Consider the following 16220-nt stretch of genomic DNA (forward strand, 5'->3'; position numbering starts at 1 on the left):
ATGTTACAGCGAACGTTTGATCACAATAAAGAGCTTTTTTGGTGTGTGAGTGTGTGTGTGTGTTACTCAGCTGTAGAACTGTATGTACAGTATGCTGGTCCATTATGTCTGAAGGCGGAGCTGTTGGTATAATCTGCGTCCCTGAAAGGGGCCAATTATCCCAGATTACACGTCCTATCAGAAAAGCAGGCTCGACTTTTGACTTATACAACTGAACTCAGTGCACTCCAGCTGCACTGTGCTCAGCTTTGTGTCATCTGGAGTATCAGGCTCAGATCCTCTTGGATCTATTGAATTCAAATTAATTATCTTTCACAGTCATACTCATCTTAATTCTTTAATCAAATTTAATGCATTTACAACAAGTTCCTAAGTGAGCTGCGGCCCTTTAACAGGCTTGGTTGAGCCCATGACTCCCTGGTTGCTCATTAAGACACAAAGCTGGTACAGAATGAAAAAGCATAGTTTTGATTTGTATGCTGCTTTAAATTTGATGCAGACCTTAATCCTTTTTATCGTAGTGAGAGAGTATTGCAGAACAAAGTGATTTTAACCTACTCCCCATATTGTGATTTCCTATCAAAGTAGTAGGAAATAACATATCACCTTGCTTGTTTTAGTGACACAAGAAACGTTTGACCTCATTGAAACTTTCCTTTTGGGTCACCCTGTACAGAAGCAGCATGGTTTGATTACATACTGAGTTTATGGTTTCCTCTCTTCTACTGAGCTCAATTTAACATATAATTTATATTTCTGAAAATTATATTAAAAAAAGATACATGAAAGTTAAAGCAAATCTGGAATCTGTTGGCCCATGTTCATGTTTTTGACATAAACGCACAAGAAATACAAAATGTGAATGTGACTAATGGTGCATTCTTCTTATTATGTAACAGCTTTTTGCACACTTCCTCCTTTACCATGTATGCAGTGTGTTTTGATGGCTGTGCTCAGACATCAGTGGTGCAGATACATGAAGCACATATTTGTACAACATTAACCTGAGCTGTTCTGCCATTTGGAGGTGCAGCAAATTGTTGTTGAGAAATCAGTAGTCAGATCTGTACAAAAACACAAAGAAAATATTTTCTTGGTGAACTATCAGCATGCTGATGCCGTTAGCAGGTTCGTTAAAAACACTGTTTCAGTCTCTGCAACATAGTGATCTACCACTACTGGCACTGGAGCGAAGGCGGTGTTGTTAAATATGGCAACACCAGCAGGTTGAGAGAGCCCAATACTGTGGCAACCACCACTTATGTTTTACTGCTGGAATGAGAAAGCTGTTTCTTCTGAGCTGAACACACTAAGTAATGACACCATTGTTTCTTAACTATAGACCGTATATATAAAGATGAATGACACTCACCACTTCCACCCACTATCCCAAACTGAAGTCAAAATATCCCGTATAGGAATGCTACCATCTTATGCATTTGGAGCGTTTCATCTAAATTGTACAGATTTTTTACAGCAGTTGGTACAGTAGACCAGACTGGACAAACTAAACACCTTTTGAGTTTCTATGTCAACTGAAGGCGACCATTAGGTTCTCCTTCATGCTTGGAAGGGGAGAGTGAGGTGACGGGTATTCAGCTGCAACATGAAACTTCACCATTAGATGTCACTAAATCCTACACACTGAACCTTTAAGTTAAAAAGTATTTCTTTACCCTGAAGGAAGAGTTAGTCCTCTTTGAGCTATGTGTGGATGCATGCACGGTACACAGTGCTACATTTCCTCTTTTTCATCTGCAACTATACTCACTGACCGACATATATGATACAAATTCAAATTCAATAAAATTTAATTTGAATTTGTATCTTTAAGAAGCATTGGCACACACTATTACCTGTGTTACGCAAAAGTGCTCAAGGAAGTGTACAAGGAAGGGGAATATTATAAAAGGATGACTTTTATCATTATGAAAATTATCCTGTCATGTGGGGGGGAAACCACATGGCAGGGTAATGTGTCGCATATTCAACAACCCACAGAGGTGCTGGGTTTAAAGCCTCTCATGTTGCAGCATTTTCACACAGGCAGGACTAAACACTGCTTAGAAGTTGAAAATGGGCCTCTGAATGTACACACACACACACACACACACACACACACACACACACTGGCTGCTCTTTGTTTACCTATGGAAATATGATCCAGGTGATGTGGCGACACAGCCTTACTGAGTACCTTCTGCCTGTTTCTCTTCTCCCTTCCCCCAAACACTATTATCCTCCTTACTATCCTCCCTCTATTGTATTTAGAGTAGTGACACAAACCAACAGTGAGGTGACGCTGTCATGTCTGCTGCAGCTTAACAACACAACAAAGAAAATATGAAGGTTTCATTTCAATGGGGTTTTCTCCGGTCAGACTGGTCAGAGAATGAGAGATGGAAGTGATGCAATGTTTCGATGCACCTGTGACACACACACACACACACACACACACACACACACACACACACACACACACACACACACACACACACACACACACTTTCTCTCTGTAGTTTTGAGGACACTCATTGACAAAATGTATCACAACTAAATGCATAACCCGAAACCTAATTCTAACCCTAACCCTTAATCTAATTCTAACCTAACCCTAAACCTTAGAAACGGAATTCTAACCTTAAACCTAATTCTCACCCTCGAACAGTCAATTGAATTTGTGAGGACCAACCAAATGTCCTCACAGTGATGTATTGAACCAGAATTGGAACTCTCTCTCTCTCTCGCTCTCTGTCTGTCTGTCTCTCTCTCTCTCTGTCTGTCTGTCTGTCTCTCTCTCTCTCTCTCTGTCTGTCTGTCTGTCTCTCTCTCTCTCTCACACTCACACACACCTGGCACTAGTAGGTCGCGCGAGCCGTTGGGTGGAGCAGCAGCAGCGTCGCGTGCTGCGGAACCCAGTCAGCGGGTCGTTAAACAGCGCGCGCGGTTTGGTAGCAGATGCGGGTCGCGGACGAGTGTGCGCGCGAGGCGAGGGGGGGAAATGGCGAACGGACGGCGGTGCGCTTCCTCGTGAGGAGACAGTAGACACCGGGAAAACCGGGGGACAGGCAGCTCGAGGACAGGGAGACGGGAGAAGCAGACATGGAGGACTCGGAGCCCGCAGAGGACGGCTTGCTCGCGGGCTTGCGGTGGAACCGGAGCGCACGAGACCAGGCTCAGCTCAGACACAAAATCCGGGACCTGCCGGGGCTGCTCAAGCACGGGCTGCACCTGCGGAAGAAGAGCGTGAGTATTTTCACCGTGTTTCATGTGACACGAACCCGAGCCACTGTTTGATTTCTCTGCTCCCGACACCGCGCCGTGCTCCCAGGCTGTTTCATAACCCCGTCACGACTCAGGTGTTTTCAGGAGCTTACAACTGTCGCAGAGTGTGTGTGTACGTGTGTGTGTGTGTGTGTACGTACACGCGCCCGCAAGCTACATCCATAATAATGTGAGCTGCTGTTGAACACCATACCTTCACACTCCGGTAGTCAAGGCAACACTACCTCCCCAACACATAGGCTACACACACACACACACACACCTATTTAGACACACAACTCTAACAGCGGACAATTATTCTCTTCATTTGGTGCCAATGATCAATTCATTGATCCAAAAATATTGGAATAACGTGCATCATATGTGCACATCTCTTCAGATTCTTATTTTGGTCAGACCAATCGACTCATTTCTCACACACACACACACACACACACACACAAATGTATATGCTACACACAAATCTAACAGTTGACAATTATTCTTTTCATTTGGATCCAAATATGTTGTGAAAACCTGCATCACAGGTTCCCAGAGATCAGATTGATCTCTTCAGATGTCTTGTTTTTGTCAAACCAATCAACTGAATCTCAAACATTCACACAGACAAAAGCAGCTAATTGTCACTTTTGACCGCTGAAGATTTGACTTGAGAAATCAATGCATTGATGAACTGATCCCCAAAATAATTGCTCATTCATTTTCTGTTGATTGACTCATTATAACTCCTCCATTCTCTTGTAAATAAAGAAATCTCAACAATCCAAATGGGAAAAAAATCGAAAAGAATCAGTAGAAATCTCACTCATGGGCACTCTGGTTCTTTTTTGTGATGATCGGTCAACTAAGCAGTAAATGAGTGGGACTCTGAGTGCCATCACGTGGAATAAATGCACCTGACAAGCCAAATAGCTGCTCCGAGTGTCAGCTCCACTCATCTTCATCATTGGTGGCAGTCGAGGGAGAGAACCATTCCCTCTGTTGAGAGAACCACAGGCGTGATTACCAGATTCCACTGCTGCCAGTTGTGCTAAAAATATGCAGCATAGTCGTGTAAAGCCACGTTTGGGCCAGGAAGGTGAACAGTTGATGTCATGTCCCATCATGTTATTTTAAGTGATGTTTCATGATCTACAGACGGAGGTCACTTTGTGTTCTCATCACCCGATTACTCTTGATAGTGATGGTACATCACATTATTCATTTCAAAAGAATTTCTGTGAATAGGAGATTTCATTCATCAAAGTGAAATTATAGTAAGTTTTCCAGACTAACTGATGTAGCTATAGGTCACCTCTGGAGCTGGATCACATGTCCCTTTTTTTAAAAGCTATCATGCATTGTTGTCCTTCAGTATTGTTCATTGCCTGTGTTTGAGCTTTAGGAAAGCAAAGATGGGGGATAATGAGTAAATGAGAGGAAAAAATGTCTTTCTCTTCCTCCGACTTAGTGCATGTGATCATGTGTGGGTGAGTGTGATGAGGCGTAGGTAAGTGGTGTAAAGGTATGGGCTGTTCTGTGCAGACTGGTTTTCTCTAGACACTGGCGGTTGGCTATGCTTCACCTGACACACACACACACACACAGGCCTGCACAGATACATTTTCCCAAAATGTCACTGAGGATCCTCCAGATGATTTTCGCTCTGCATTCCAAGCTTAGACTGCAAATGGTGACTTAATCTCAAATCACTGCCCTGAAACAGCATCTCTTAGTGTTGTTTCAGCGGTGGACGCCTTCATCTTTCATCCATGCAGCATCTTGAGCTATTACTTGTGTTTTTTGCTCTACTCTTTGCAGTGTTTGAAAAAGGGCAAAACATCAGACATAAGCAGTTTTTCACACATTCAAATTGTTGTATTGCACAGAGCCATCTGTCACCTTCGGTTCCAGCCTGCAGCGACCTCACCTTGGAGAATCCTCTTACATTATAGCTCTGTTGTGACTTGCTCTGGTATTCAATTATCAGTCCTTCATTGGCCTTAATATGACAACTTAGTATCTTGGCAGGAGGTTTACATCTTTGCCAAGGACATTATGAGTCACTTCACCTTTTTTTTAGCATGCTGTTAGAGTAAAACATACATGTATGAGCCCACTGGTGAGGAGATGTGGGAGGCTTTAACAGATCAAGCTGACTGGTTGTATTTTTTTTTTGCTATTGTTTATCACAAAACCCTCAAGCCTTAAGTCAATTTTCTGCAACCAGTCTTACTATGAGCTGTATTTTTGTTGGATTTTGATGCTGACAACAAAACAGAGGAAGAAGTACGAGCGTGTACTGCAGCTTGAGACACAAAAAACCCTCCTACCCCTTAAAACATGCCACCAGTAATCAGGAATTTATCTAACAGTGTATCTTAATGGCCAATGATGTCTTACTCTCCCATCCTTATACTGATTCTTATACCTGGACTTTGCGTATCAATAGATACAGAGTACTGATTCAACACCATTGCTTTAAAATGGAATTGATGATACACTTCTATTCATACATATCAGAACATCTCTAGTTTCAACCAAATTGCAGAGATTCACATGTAGAGACCTAATTTATCATTTGCAGACTAGTACAAGTACATTATGATTCCTGAAGGTCTCTTTCAGTCAATCAATTATAGAGATGAGTAGAATATTAAAACCAGTAGGAACCTCCTATTCAAAAGTTAGAAAAAATAGCAAACATTGTGTTATAGGTTGTTGTTTAATATGCATGTGTGTTGTTTTCTGTTTTAATACTTAAGCAAAGGAAATTATGTGTGTGCCCGTTGAAGGTAGAGGACGTAGAAATGTGCAATTAAAATTAAGTTGAGTTATGGTGCACTCCCATATTAATCATACCATTTGTTTGGGGTTGCAGCTTCTTCATCTTTCTTTGCTCCTCTAATGATTTCATGGCAGAAAACCCCAAGTAATGCCACAGACACATATATTACTATACAGTATGTTAATGCAAAAACATTGACTGCATATGTCCAGTATTAGTAGTCTTAGGCTATACAATGAGATTATTACAACCATAATGTAAGCTCTCAGACTAAACAATCTCAGCGGAAGGTTGATGATAAGATGAGCTCATTTCTACATATAATGTTCCGCAAAACAGTGGCTGGTGATCTGTTTCTATGTCAGCCAGAAATATTTCACATCAATAACTGCATTATACATTTCCATATAAAAGAACAGAGATATTGATCATAAAGTGTTAAGCAAAAGGTCACTTGTGCTGGCAGATGGGAATGGGCTGTCAGGTTTATTTTGTGTATGTCTGTGTGTATACATATGTGTCAATTGAGCTGTAGCTGCTTTGATGTCTCCATTTTGACTTCCCTGTATGATGGATCTGTCGAGGAGTCGACAGGGCCTTAGTACAAATTAGAAGTTTCTGTGTGCGTGTGTGTGTGTGCGCGTGTGAGAGGGGGCTTGCCAAGCTAACCGTGCTACAGCTCAGCAATCTAATTTGAGAGTAATCCATTTCTTCTATATAATGACCCCCCCCCCCCCCCCCCCTCTGTATACACACTTTGAAGTCATCACAAAGTTAAGTGTGTCAGCATGAGCTCTCTCTTTATAGCCCTCATTCCTCCTCTTCTCTTTCTTCTCTGCTATCACTCTCTTTTAGCCTCTAGTGTACCGACAGCAACGGGCTGTGATGGAGGATGGATAGATGGAGTGAGTACGTGTCTGTGAAAATGAGGCACAGACAAAAGAGACTTAAGGAACATGGCCAGCAGTCATCTCTCTGGCCGTGTGATACAGTATGAATGAAACACCTCAGGTGTGAGTGTCTGGATTGTGTTTGTGAGAAGACGTGATGGTGGAGAAACAAAGAGCCCTCAAGAGATCAGTGTTCACCAGACAGGGAGACAAAGAGATGGAGAGACAAGATACAGTGGCCACGACAGAAGAGAGAAAGAAGGAGGGAGACAGACATAGCAAGAGTCAGAAACAATTTATTTAGTCTGAGTGCATGGTTGGCTGGTGTGCTCTACTTCACCCCCAGTCCAAACACTGCATTTCGTCACAGTCAAACAGAAACAGTCTCATCTTAACTGATATCTGGGAGTATGTTTACACTGAACTGGTGAATTTTACATCAAAAACAGCTTTTTTAAAATGTTTTTGAAAGGGAAAAAATTGCATTGTTGGAATGTCTATGCACTTTATCTATTGGTCTTTTCATTGATTTAATTATTTCCTAAAGATATTCAGTTTACATGTGATTTAAAACAAAGTGAAGCAGCAAGCCTTCACAGCTGAGAAGCGGGACGTAGTTAGTTGGTATGTGAGCTAGTCTGGCTCGAAGAATGACTAAGGCTGCTTTCACGCCGACGCCGAAAGTCAGTAAGTCTGGGGGATTTACTGACTTTTCAGTTTTGTCTGAACCTAAATAAAAGGTGTGAAAGGTGCCTCAGACCCACATTTTGTCCGACCGAAGGAGATGGTCTCAGTCGTGATTCGGTTTCTTTGTACCTTTTTGGATAGTTTGGACTTTTGGATCAATTGCACGAAGTTGAGTCACCATTAAACGAAGCAGAAGCTTTACGGGTGAACGACAAGGACATTGGTGATGCTGGTAGTAAAATCATAATGATATTACAGTGGCAATGAAATCAACTATAAACTGTTTCATTAATTTTCTCCATTCAAATGGAAAGACTACTACCTGCTGAACTGACAACATGCCAATGTCAGACATGCGCCCGTCCACAAACCAATCAATGTAAAGTATAGGTAGACACAACCCACGCAGGTGATGAAGACAGCATGTTCTTATGTCATACAAAAGACTTTAGTGTGCTCTATAAATGGCAACGTGAAACCAAAATAATCAAGGTCAAATGTAAACAATCTAACAAAACATGAACCTAAGTTTGGGCTGTCAGGTGTGAAAACACCCCTTAAAATATCAAGTTTTCGATTAACTTTCTGGTGATTGACAAATCAATTCATTGACTGATCATCTAAGCTCCAGAGGATTTACTGTGGCTGATCACACAGCACATGAGTCATAGTGATTTGATCAACAGCTCAGTGCAGCGCAAAGGGAAGACTGTTGGCCTGATTATCAGGTAGCTTTGACGGTGTCAGCTGCCGTCAAATCACTATTTTATATTTGTTCAGTCGTCTGACACTAGTCTGTGATCTTCAGTATTTTAGGAAATGCTTATCTTTGTTTTCTTGCCCAGAGTTAGACAACGTCAATATCGATCTTATAAATGTGAAGCTACAGTCAGCAGCAGCTACAAAGATATTCTTATCATCAAGACTACACATAGTGCTCCACACAGGCACCCATAAAACCACAAGTTGTTGTTTTGCAATTCATGTTTTATGTGGCAAAAACAACTAAAATATAATCTGTTAATCAGTGAGTTTTAGAGATGCTGGTGGATTTTGTAATGGATGGAGCCAGGCTAGCTGTTTCGCCCTGTTTCCAATCTTAGCCAAGATAAACGAATTAGCTCCTGGCTGTTGCCTCATATTTAAAATCAGAGTGGTATTCCTGTTCTGTTACTGCTCTGTCAGAAACCAACTAAGCACATTTCCTAAAATGCTAAACTGTCTGTTTGACAAAGAGTAGGTGAGTTACAGTCACTTGTTTTGAAAAAGGCATGAGTGGTATTGTATAACCTCTCTTGCTTGCGTCTGTTTGTGTATATGTGTGTGGGTGACATCCCCAGCAGTATCATCGCTCTAATGAGGATCACACACATTTCTCTAATCATCCCTCTCTTTCATTTCCTTTCAACCCAAAGACGCAGCCGAGAATTTCTCCTCTTCTTCTTTGTCTTCCTCACTCTCTCTCTCACTCACGATAACAATTAAGACGATGTCTCTCACCGCCTCTTATCTCTCCCTCTCCATCTGTCATGTTCACATCCTCTTTCATATATTCATAGCCTGTTGTGAATTGTTCAGCCTTCCTTCTGTTCTGTTCTGTTCTTTTTTCGCACGTCAACTCCTTTATATTCCTTCATCTTCATCCATCCTTCGCGGATGCTTAGATTCGTTTCATTAGCTTCATCATTTGATCTTTCTTCATCCCCCTATTCGTCTTGTGGTGGTTGGATACCTTTAGCCAGTGAGAGGCAAAGGTTTCCAGAGGAAATCAAACCCACAACTCTTATCACTGATGCTGCTTCACTGTCTGAGCGGTTGCACTCTTATTGCAGGAGGTTCTCATCTTTCGGTTTTTAATGAACTTTGGCGACGTGATCGTTATCCCAATGCAAGTCTACAGTTTGTGTTTTTATCAGGGGTACACTGCTATGGTGTTTTAAAGTGAGCCTGAGAGTTTCCTCACCCATATCTGAGGATGCTGCATTGAAGAAGCAAGTACAAAATACTGCGTCTATATCCAACTCCCTGGATTATTTTATCTGTATTAATCTGCAGTGAAAAGCTAAAAAAAGATACATTTACAACCGATGTCACATCTTCCTCTGCTAAGGCCATGTGTGTTTGTTTCTATCTTTTTCAGTTCTTATTTCCTGTTTAGTTTTGGAATGCCAGGTTTGAGATGACTTAATTTCCTAGGTTCATATGTTTCCCGCCTGTGTGATCACCTGTCCTGATTCACCCATGATTCACCTTCGTCTCATATACCCTGTGCATTTAGTCTCTGTGTTTCCTTCTCTCCGTGTCAGTTTGTCTCAGTACCTTTATTGCATTCCAAACGTTTTTCTCCGTCTGATTGTTTCAGACAGATTTTGCGCTGAAACCTGAGTTGTGAAATAAACATTTTGATCCTACTGCCTAAATTCTGATTCATGAATTGGATTCCTGTTGTCTGTCCCCAATTAAACAACTTAATCTAACACTCTCATTTTTCATCTTTTTTATGAGGTTGTCACCACAGTGTCGACTGTCATCTAACTCCTCTGGCACAATATTAATCCATAAAGATTAGAGTTTATTTCCTGATGAAGTGGTGAAGTTGATCTGCCCAGGGAAAAAGCCGTAATCCGATCAAAAAAAGATTTATTATGGTGTCAATTCAATATTTTTTCCTGTTGGAGGGAAGAATGGAGCCAATACACATATTTGTATTGTTTATTATTCTTTGATGTGGTTTCATATTGATATACGCTAGTGAATGTGTGTCACCATTAAACTATTTAGGTGAGATAATTACATACTTATCCCCTTTTTCTTTATAATAAAACCAGAAAGTCAGTGTATGAGCAGTGGCTGTAACCACGGTTGATATGACCAAAACCTGACTAATGGTTTTGGAATTGTAAAACTGGTCTTTCTCATTTTGGTCTTGTTTGTTCAGTGTGTTTAATGTGTGCACTTCATTGTGTTTTTGCTCTAATGCCTTGTGTGTACTGTTTCTCAACAGCAGTCACCTGACACTATCCCTGGACCGAGTACCGGACCAACAGTACACAAGGTGGGAAAGCACACACAGGTGATGTCATCTCTTTAGTTTTGCTGTGAGGCGAAATTGTGTTTGTTTAGCCTCAATACAGGTGATGTCACCGGTGATATTACCTCCTTATTTTCACCAACTACACACACATGTACACATACTTGCTAAAATATTTTGTATCTTAACTGTATATTGGCTTCGTCCCTCTGCACTGTTGTATTTTATATTAGTTGTACGTTACCAGGTTTTCTATATTCTATATTTTGCAAGTTAAGTAAAGTACATGGCAGTTCTTTACAATGATGTGGTGCCAAAGCAGAGTTACACCAGTAAAAAATGTGAAGTCAGACTCAAGTGCTGATTGTGTGAGCCTGTTTGAATCCAGGCTCTGTGTTTGAAGGTCATTGATGACATCATTTTGCTGCTCCACAAAGGATCAGTGATTTTCCTTGAAGGTCTGAAACCTTCTATGAAAGTCACAGCTGAAATAAAAATTATGTGTCCGTCAACAATTGCAGTGTATGTATACTGCAACATTCTGGTTCTTGTTTACCTGTTGGTGGCATAGTAATGTGTTCTTGGTATTTATTTTATGATACAAACTGTTAATCAAGAATGTGGATATAAGGAGTCCTGCAGCAGCTGCAGGTTCAGTTCCGACTGCTTCTCTCCTTATTTCACACTTCTGCTGTCCTATCAATAAAGGCAAAACGCCAGAAAAAATATCTTTTAAAAGATACCATTAATCCATCTGTGGGAAAGCATACAGCTTTTTGAGTTGTTTGTATTTATATGTGCAATGGGATGCAAACATGATATGGACACAAAAAGACTCAACAGCACTTCTAGTGCTAAAAACATCCAGATGGTTCCTTTTAATCTTGCAGTGGATCAGTCAGTTTAGCTAATACATGCACCGCCATCTCACTATAAAAAAATCTTTTAATTGACGAGTCATGACTTGAAATAAAGTTTTAAATCTCTACCCATACAGCCACAAGGCTACACGATCAACTCAACAAGATGAGACTGCATCAGAGGTTGAATTGACACCAGATGGACTCACTAATAATCTAACATAATGTGAATAAAGCCTCATCAGCTATTAAGTGAACTCCACTGAGTAGCATGCAATGGGAATATCAATGGAACAGAACAAACTGCCCATGTTAACAGCTTAATAGAAATACAGTCTTATTTGCAACAGTGTCAATAGCAGGATTATTGCAGAGCATGTAGACACAGTCAGTGTTGCGTTGCTCAGGGGGCAAAGAAATTGAGTTGTTCTTGTGAGTCGGTCGATGACAGTCACATATAGCCACCTAGCTCTCCGCTTTCTTGAACCGCTATCCAAAACAAAGATGAGATAAGCTTTATTTCATTTTTAGGTGCTTAGTTTCTTTTCTGGAATTCAGGAAAACATTTATTTTGATTAGTCTTTGTGTGTGTCAGTCTTGCTCCCAGAGTTTTCCATGTGCCGGTCGGGCTGTGAGGAATGCCTTCCTCTCTCATGGACCATACCCAGCTAAAGACAAGATACACCTGGCCAGAATCATAAGGTACACTCTGTCTCTGTGTTTGTGTGTCTGTGTGCAAGGCAGAATCGATATGTCTGATGAAGCATATTCGCTGACTTACCAGTCAGTTTTGAGCCTTGTCCTGATTGGCCACTCAAGTTGTTTATGCAGTAAGATGGATATAGTGTGACGTAGACATTGTACAGTGGAGCACAAGATGGTCTGGGAATACATGCACTTCCATACTGCACACAATGTACAGTATATAAAGATGCATGTATAAACAATGTGAACATCTGGACACAAATATAAATAGATGCTCATAGCTTTCACACACACACACAGACACACACACACTCATACACACACGCGCACACACACGCAAGAGTATATCTCAGGGGTGGGGGCGGCAGAAGGAAACTATTCAGTGTTTCAGAGGAAAAGGCTTACAGAGAACTAATGAATAATCAATGGATATTGATTAAATAAAGACGAGCTTTGTGCTGAAGGAAGAGGTTGATGTTTATGTGCATGTGCCTCTGGATCATAACACTGTGTGGCCGGACTTGTGTGTTGAAAATGTGTTCGTGTGTGTGTGTGTGTTTTAACAGGCGTAGCTATGTGGGCGTGGAACTGGTGCAGTGGTTGTGCGAGCAGTGTGTGTACGTGCGCTGTCGGACTACTGCTGTGCGTGTCTGGCAGGTGCTGCTGGAGCTTGGAGTCCTGCTGTCTGGTATTAACACAACCATACACACACACATTCTCACATATGCTACACACACTCACTGTAATACGCTTCAGGGTTGGACTGCACTTCAAAATTTATAGTCACCTTGCAGCAACATCAGCAACAATGTACAGATCTCTGAAGAGACAAGAGATGAACCTGTTTACCAGGCTTATTCCAACTGAAAAGATTAACTCACCTCCTCAGCACAGGAACCTGATTTTAAGTCAGATCTTGTTCGATAAAGATATTGGCATTAATTGTCCACAATGTAAAATTGCACTGAGTGCATTGTGTATCCCTTGCCCCCAATCTAATATCAGTAGATATTCTGCCATATTCTATAATAACAAATAAGACTGTAAAACACAATTAACTTCTTGATAAAATCTTAAGTTTTGATATTGGCATATTCACATATGATAACCCATGTTTCTGTATTCAGTGGAGCAGATGTAAAGAAAATAATGTAGAAACTATGTTTACATGACTAAGCTTTGTAAAGACTGCATACACATACTGTCAGTGTAATATTCAAAGGCTCTTTAAAGAATGAATAAGTCCTGCTCAGGTGCAGTTCACTGGTCTGACTAATCCACTAACCCTGATACAAAGACCTCATTAAGTTTATCGGGGTGAACGTGTCTCAGCACTTCTCTCGAACCAAGCAAAAGTTAAATATTAACTACCAGTGTTAATTTCAAATAAATATGTCTGTTTTTATCATAACAATCCATAATAATCCAGGTGGTATTGACACTCATCAATGTTTTTCACCCACACTCAGAATACAGTGACTTAAATATATACAACTGTGTGAGCAGTATGTTTTAATGGCTGTTAATAATTGGTATCATGTTTCCCTAATGCTGCTTAAATAATATTTTAACATAGTTTATGTTCAGTCCTGTCTGTGTGTAATGATAACAGCCAAACTGCCTGACAGAATGCAAGAGAGATAAAACAATATCTATTCCAGCAAAGTTGAGAGAAATGCTTCAGAAATATTAAAGCAGGCTCTAAGCATGGACAGTTGTAGTGCGATAATTAAATTGAATATGTCAGCATTTCTCATACCCATATATTTTCAACAAGCATTTGGCCATGAGTTAAGTGTGTTAATCCATGTCATTGACTAATCATGATGCAGAATATACAAACTAACATGTTTTTTTGATACTCTTCTGATACTCTTCCTCTTGATACTTTTCTCAGTTGTTTACCTGTGTGTCTGCTCTTTCTGCAGTGGATCAGCGGGTGGTGTTCTCGGACTCAAACTCATACTACCAATTCAGCTTCGAGGAGTGTGATTCCGCCTCTTGTGATTTTCGCTCCAATGAGGGGGAGTGGCCAGAAGCTGTCAGGCTCCTCCTACAACTTGCCCCGTATGTCCAATTTCGCTCTGGAGGCGGGGCCAATAGCCCGTAAGTGCCAATAAAATCATCAAAATTATGGATGGATGGACTTGAATCAGTTAAATCAAAATATTCAAAATGGGGGGATGATGGTGCCGGAGGGAGTTGCGGCAAATTGTGCCGTCAGAGTAACATTTAGAAAGTGTCAGATTATATTGCCAGCGATTTTACAGCAGAATAAATATGAATGGATGTTACTAGAGACACATCTTTGAATGAGCCAATAATTAGAAGTCAATTGTACATAGCTGGAGCCAGTCAGCTTATTCCAATGTGACTTCAGGGGTCTGCCTCACCTAACGCAATGCTTTGCAGATTGACCACAGACGAGCGGCAGTACTGAGCTCTACAGATACTTGGTTGAATGTCTAACTAGACTATTGCTAACTATAAACCTCTGCTGCCTTACTGAATTTATCTCTAAACAATTTTGAGTCCTATTCATTTGTTGTATGGACAAGTTAGTGGTTGTACTGCTGTGTGAAACTGTGTGTGAGTGTTGAATTGATGGTGAATGTGACTCAGTTGTGATATGCAGTATGATCTCCATTGACCTGACGTAGAAGCTCATTGCTGTGGTAAAATTTAAAAGTAGACGTGACAGGCCTCCAGATTAGATTTACGATTGAGGTCATTTATCTGTCTGATGATTTACTGTGAAAAGTGACTTGATTTGGTGGACGCTTCAGAAACTCCTGCAAGGACATTCCTGTCCTTGCATACACACTAACACATACACCCAGTGAAAAACCTAATCTCTATTCAGTGTCTTAAATCCTCAATCTGCTTATGTGAGAGACATTCGTGTGCAGGCACCCACACCTTCACATCCACAGCAGAAAATACAGTCATAAACAAAAACTGACATATGATGCGATCACTCATAAACACAAGATGGGCTGTGACACACACTTAACACACACATGTAGATTGGTGTCAGCCAGAGTTCCCTTGCTTTTCTGCTTTTGTGTGTGGGATTCCTGCTGAGGCTGCAACTGAACTCAATCTGTCACTCAGAGGAAAAGAGTGAGTGTGAGACGGAGGCGGGGTGGTGGCGGCAGGGGAAGAGTATACATGGAGAGCAAAGTATCCAAAGCACTCATCAATGCATTCATCTGTGTGTCGACTGTCGACTTCAAAGGATTTATTTGCAGACACCAGGGACAGAGCACAGCAGCGAGGGGATCTGAATGTCATACTTACTGATATAAATCCCATGTATCATACTGTATATACCTCTATGTTCTGCATCATCTACTTTAGATACATTATAGTGGATGACATGCCCTCCACTCAGTGTTTCTGCAGATGTGGTGTTTAACTTTTGTAGATAAGTCATATATACGTAGATAAAAGTTTGTATTCAGCATTTTCACTCTTACCCTGCTGATGTCTGTGTCTCTCTTTGCAGACACCCTCTCTCTCTCCGTCTCACACCCTCCCCTCCTACATCTCATCCCCTTTTTCTCTCTCTCATTGATGTAAAGGAGACTAGTCGTAGCCGAGAGGGAAAACACCTGCTCGCTTCCAGGAAACTCTGTAATGCTTTACTTAAATCCCTGATCCAATAATGAGGATTGTTTTTGGAATTATAAAATTCACAACAGCAGTAATTTGAAGGGTTTGCATCATAGACTATAAAGATAGATGATGTGTCTCTACTTCCTTCCACTATCCAGAAATGAAAAAATGTCAAATGTGGTGCAGATTATCTGTTCTATTCCTAGTGCTTTTCTTTTTGTTAAGTCTTAATTCAAAAACAGTCAGTCATATTATATTAACGCTAATATTCATTTAAATCCAAAACAGATAGTTATATATCTGATAAGAGCATGGTTCATATCTCAAGCTTTTCTTCAGGCTGCAGGTGTTTGCAACAAAGACAAATTCACATTCTC

The 16220-nt window shown here is 40.8% G+C and overlaps 1 protein-coding gene across 2 annotated transcripts in view; it reads left to right on the plus strand.

Annotated features, from left to right (window-relative positions):
• Nucleotides 1-2966: 2966 nt before the first annotated feature.
• Nucleotides 2967-16220, plus strand: part of rapgef5a (Rap guanine nucleotide exchange factor (GEF) 5a) — a 39949-nt gene continuing 26695 nt past the window's right edge. Inside the window, exons 1-5 of one of the 2 annotated variants that reach the window (XM_020090847.2) lie at nt 2967-3246; nt 10634-10684; nt 12116-12222; nt 12792-12913; nt 14154-14331. In XM_020090847.2, the coding sequence (XP_019946406.2) occupies nt 3103-3246; nt 10634-10684; nt 12116-12222; nt 12792-12913; nt 14154-14331 (602 nt within the window). In that variant the 5' untranslated portion in view covers nt 2967-3102. The remainder of the gene's footprint in view (nt 3247-10633; nt 10685-12115; nt 12223-12791; nt 12914-14153; nt 14332-16220) is intronic. The other variant, XM_020090848.2, reaches the window with a different exon arrangement.

Source organism: Paralichthys olivaceus, chromosome 20 (genome assembly GCF_024713975.1).
Source record: "Paralichthys olivaceus isolate ysfri-2021 chromosome 20, ASM2471397v2, whole genome shotgun sequence".
In the NCBI taxonomy this organism is placed as follows: Eukaryota; Metazoa; Chordata; class Actinopteri; order Pleuronectiformes; family Paralichthyidae; genus Paralichthys; species Paralichthys olivaceus.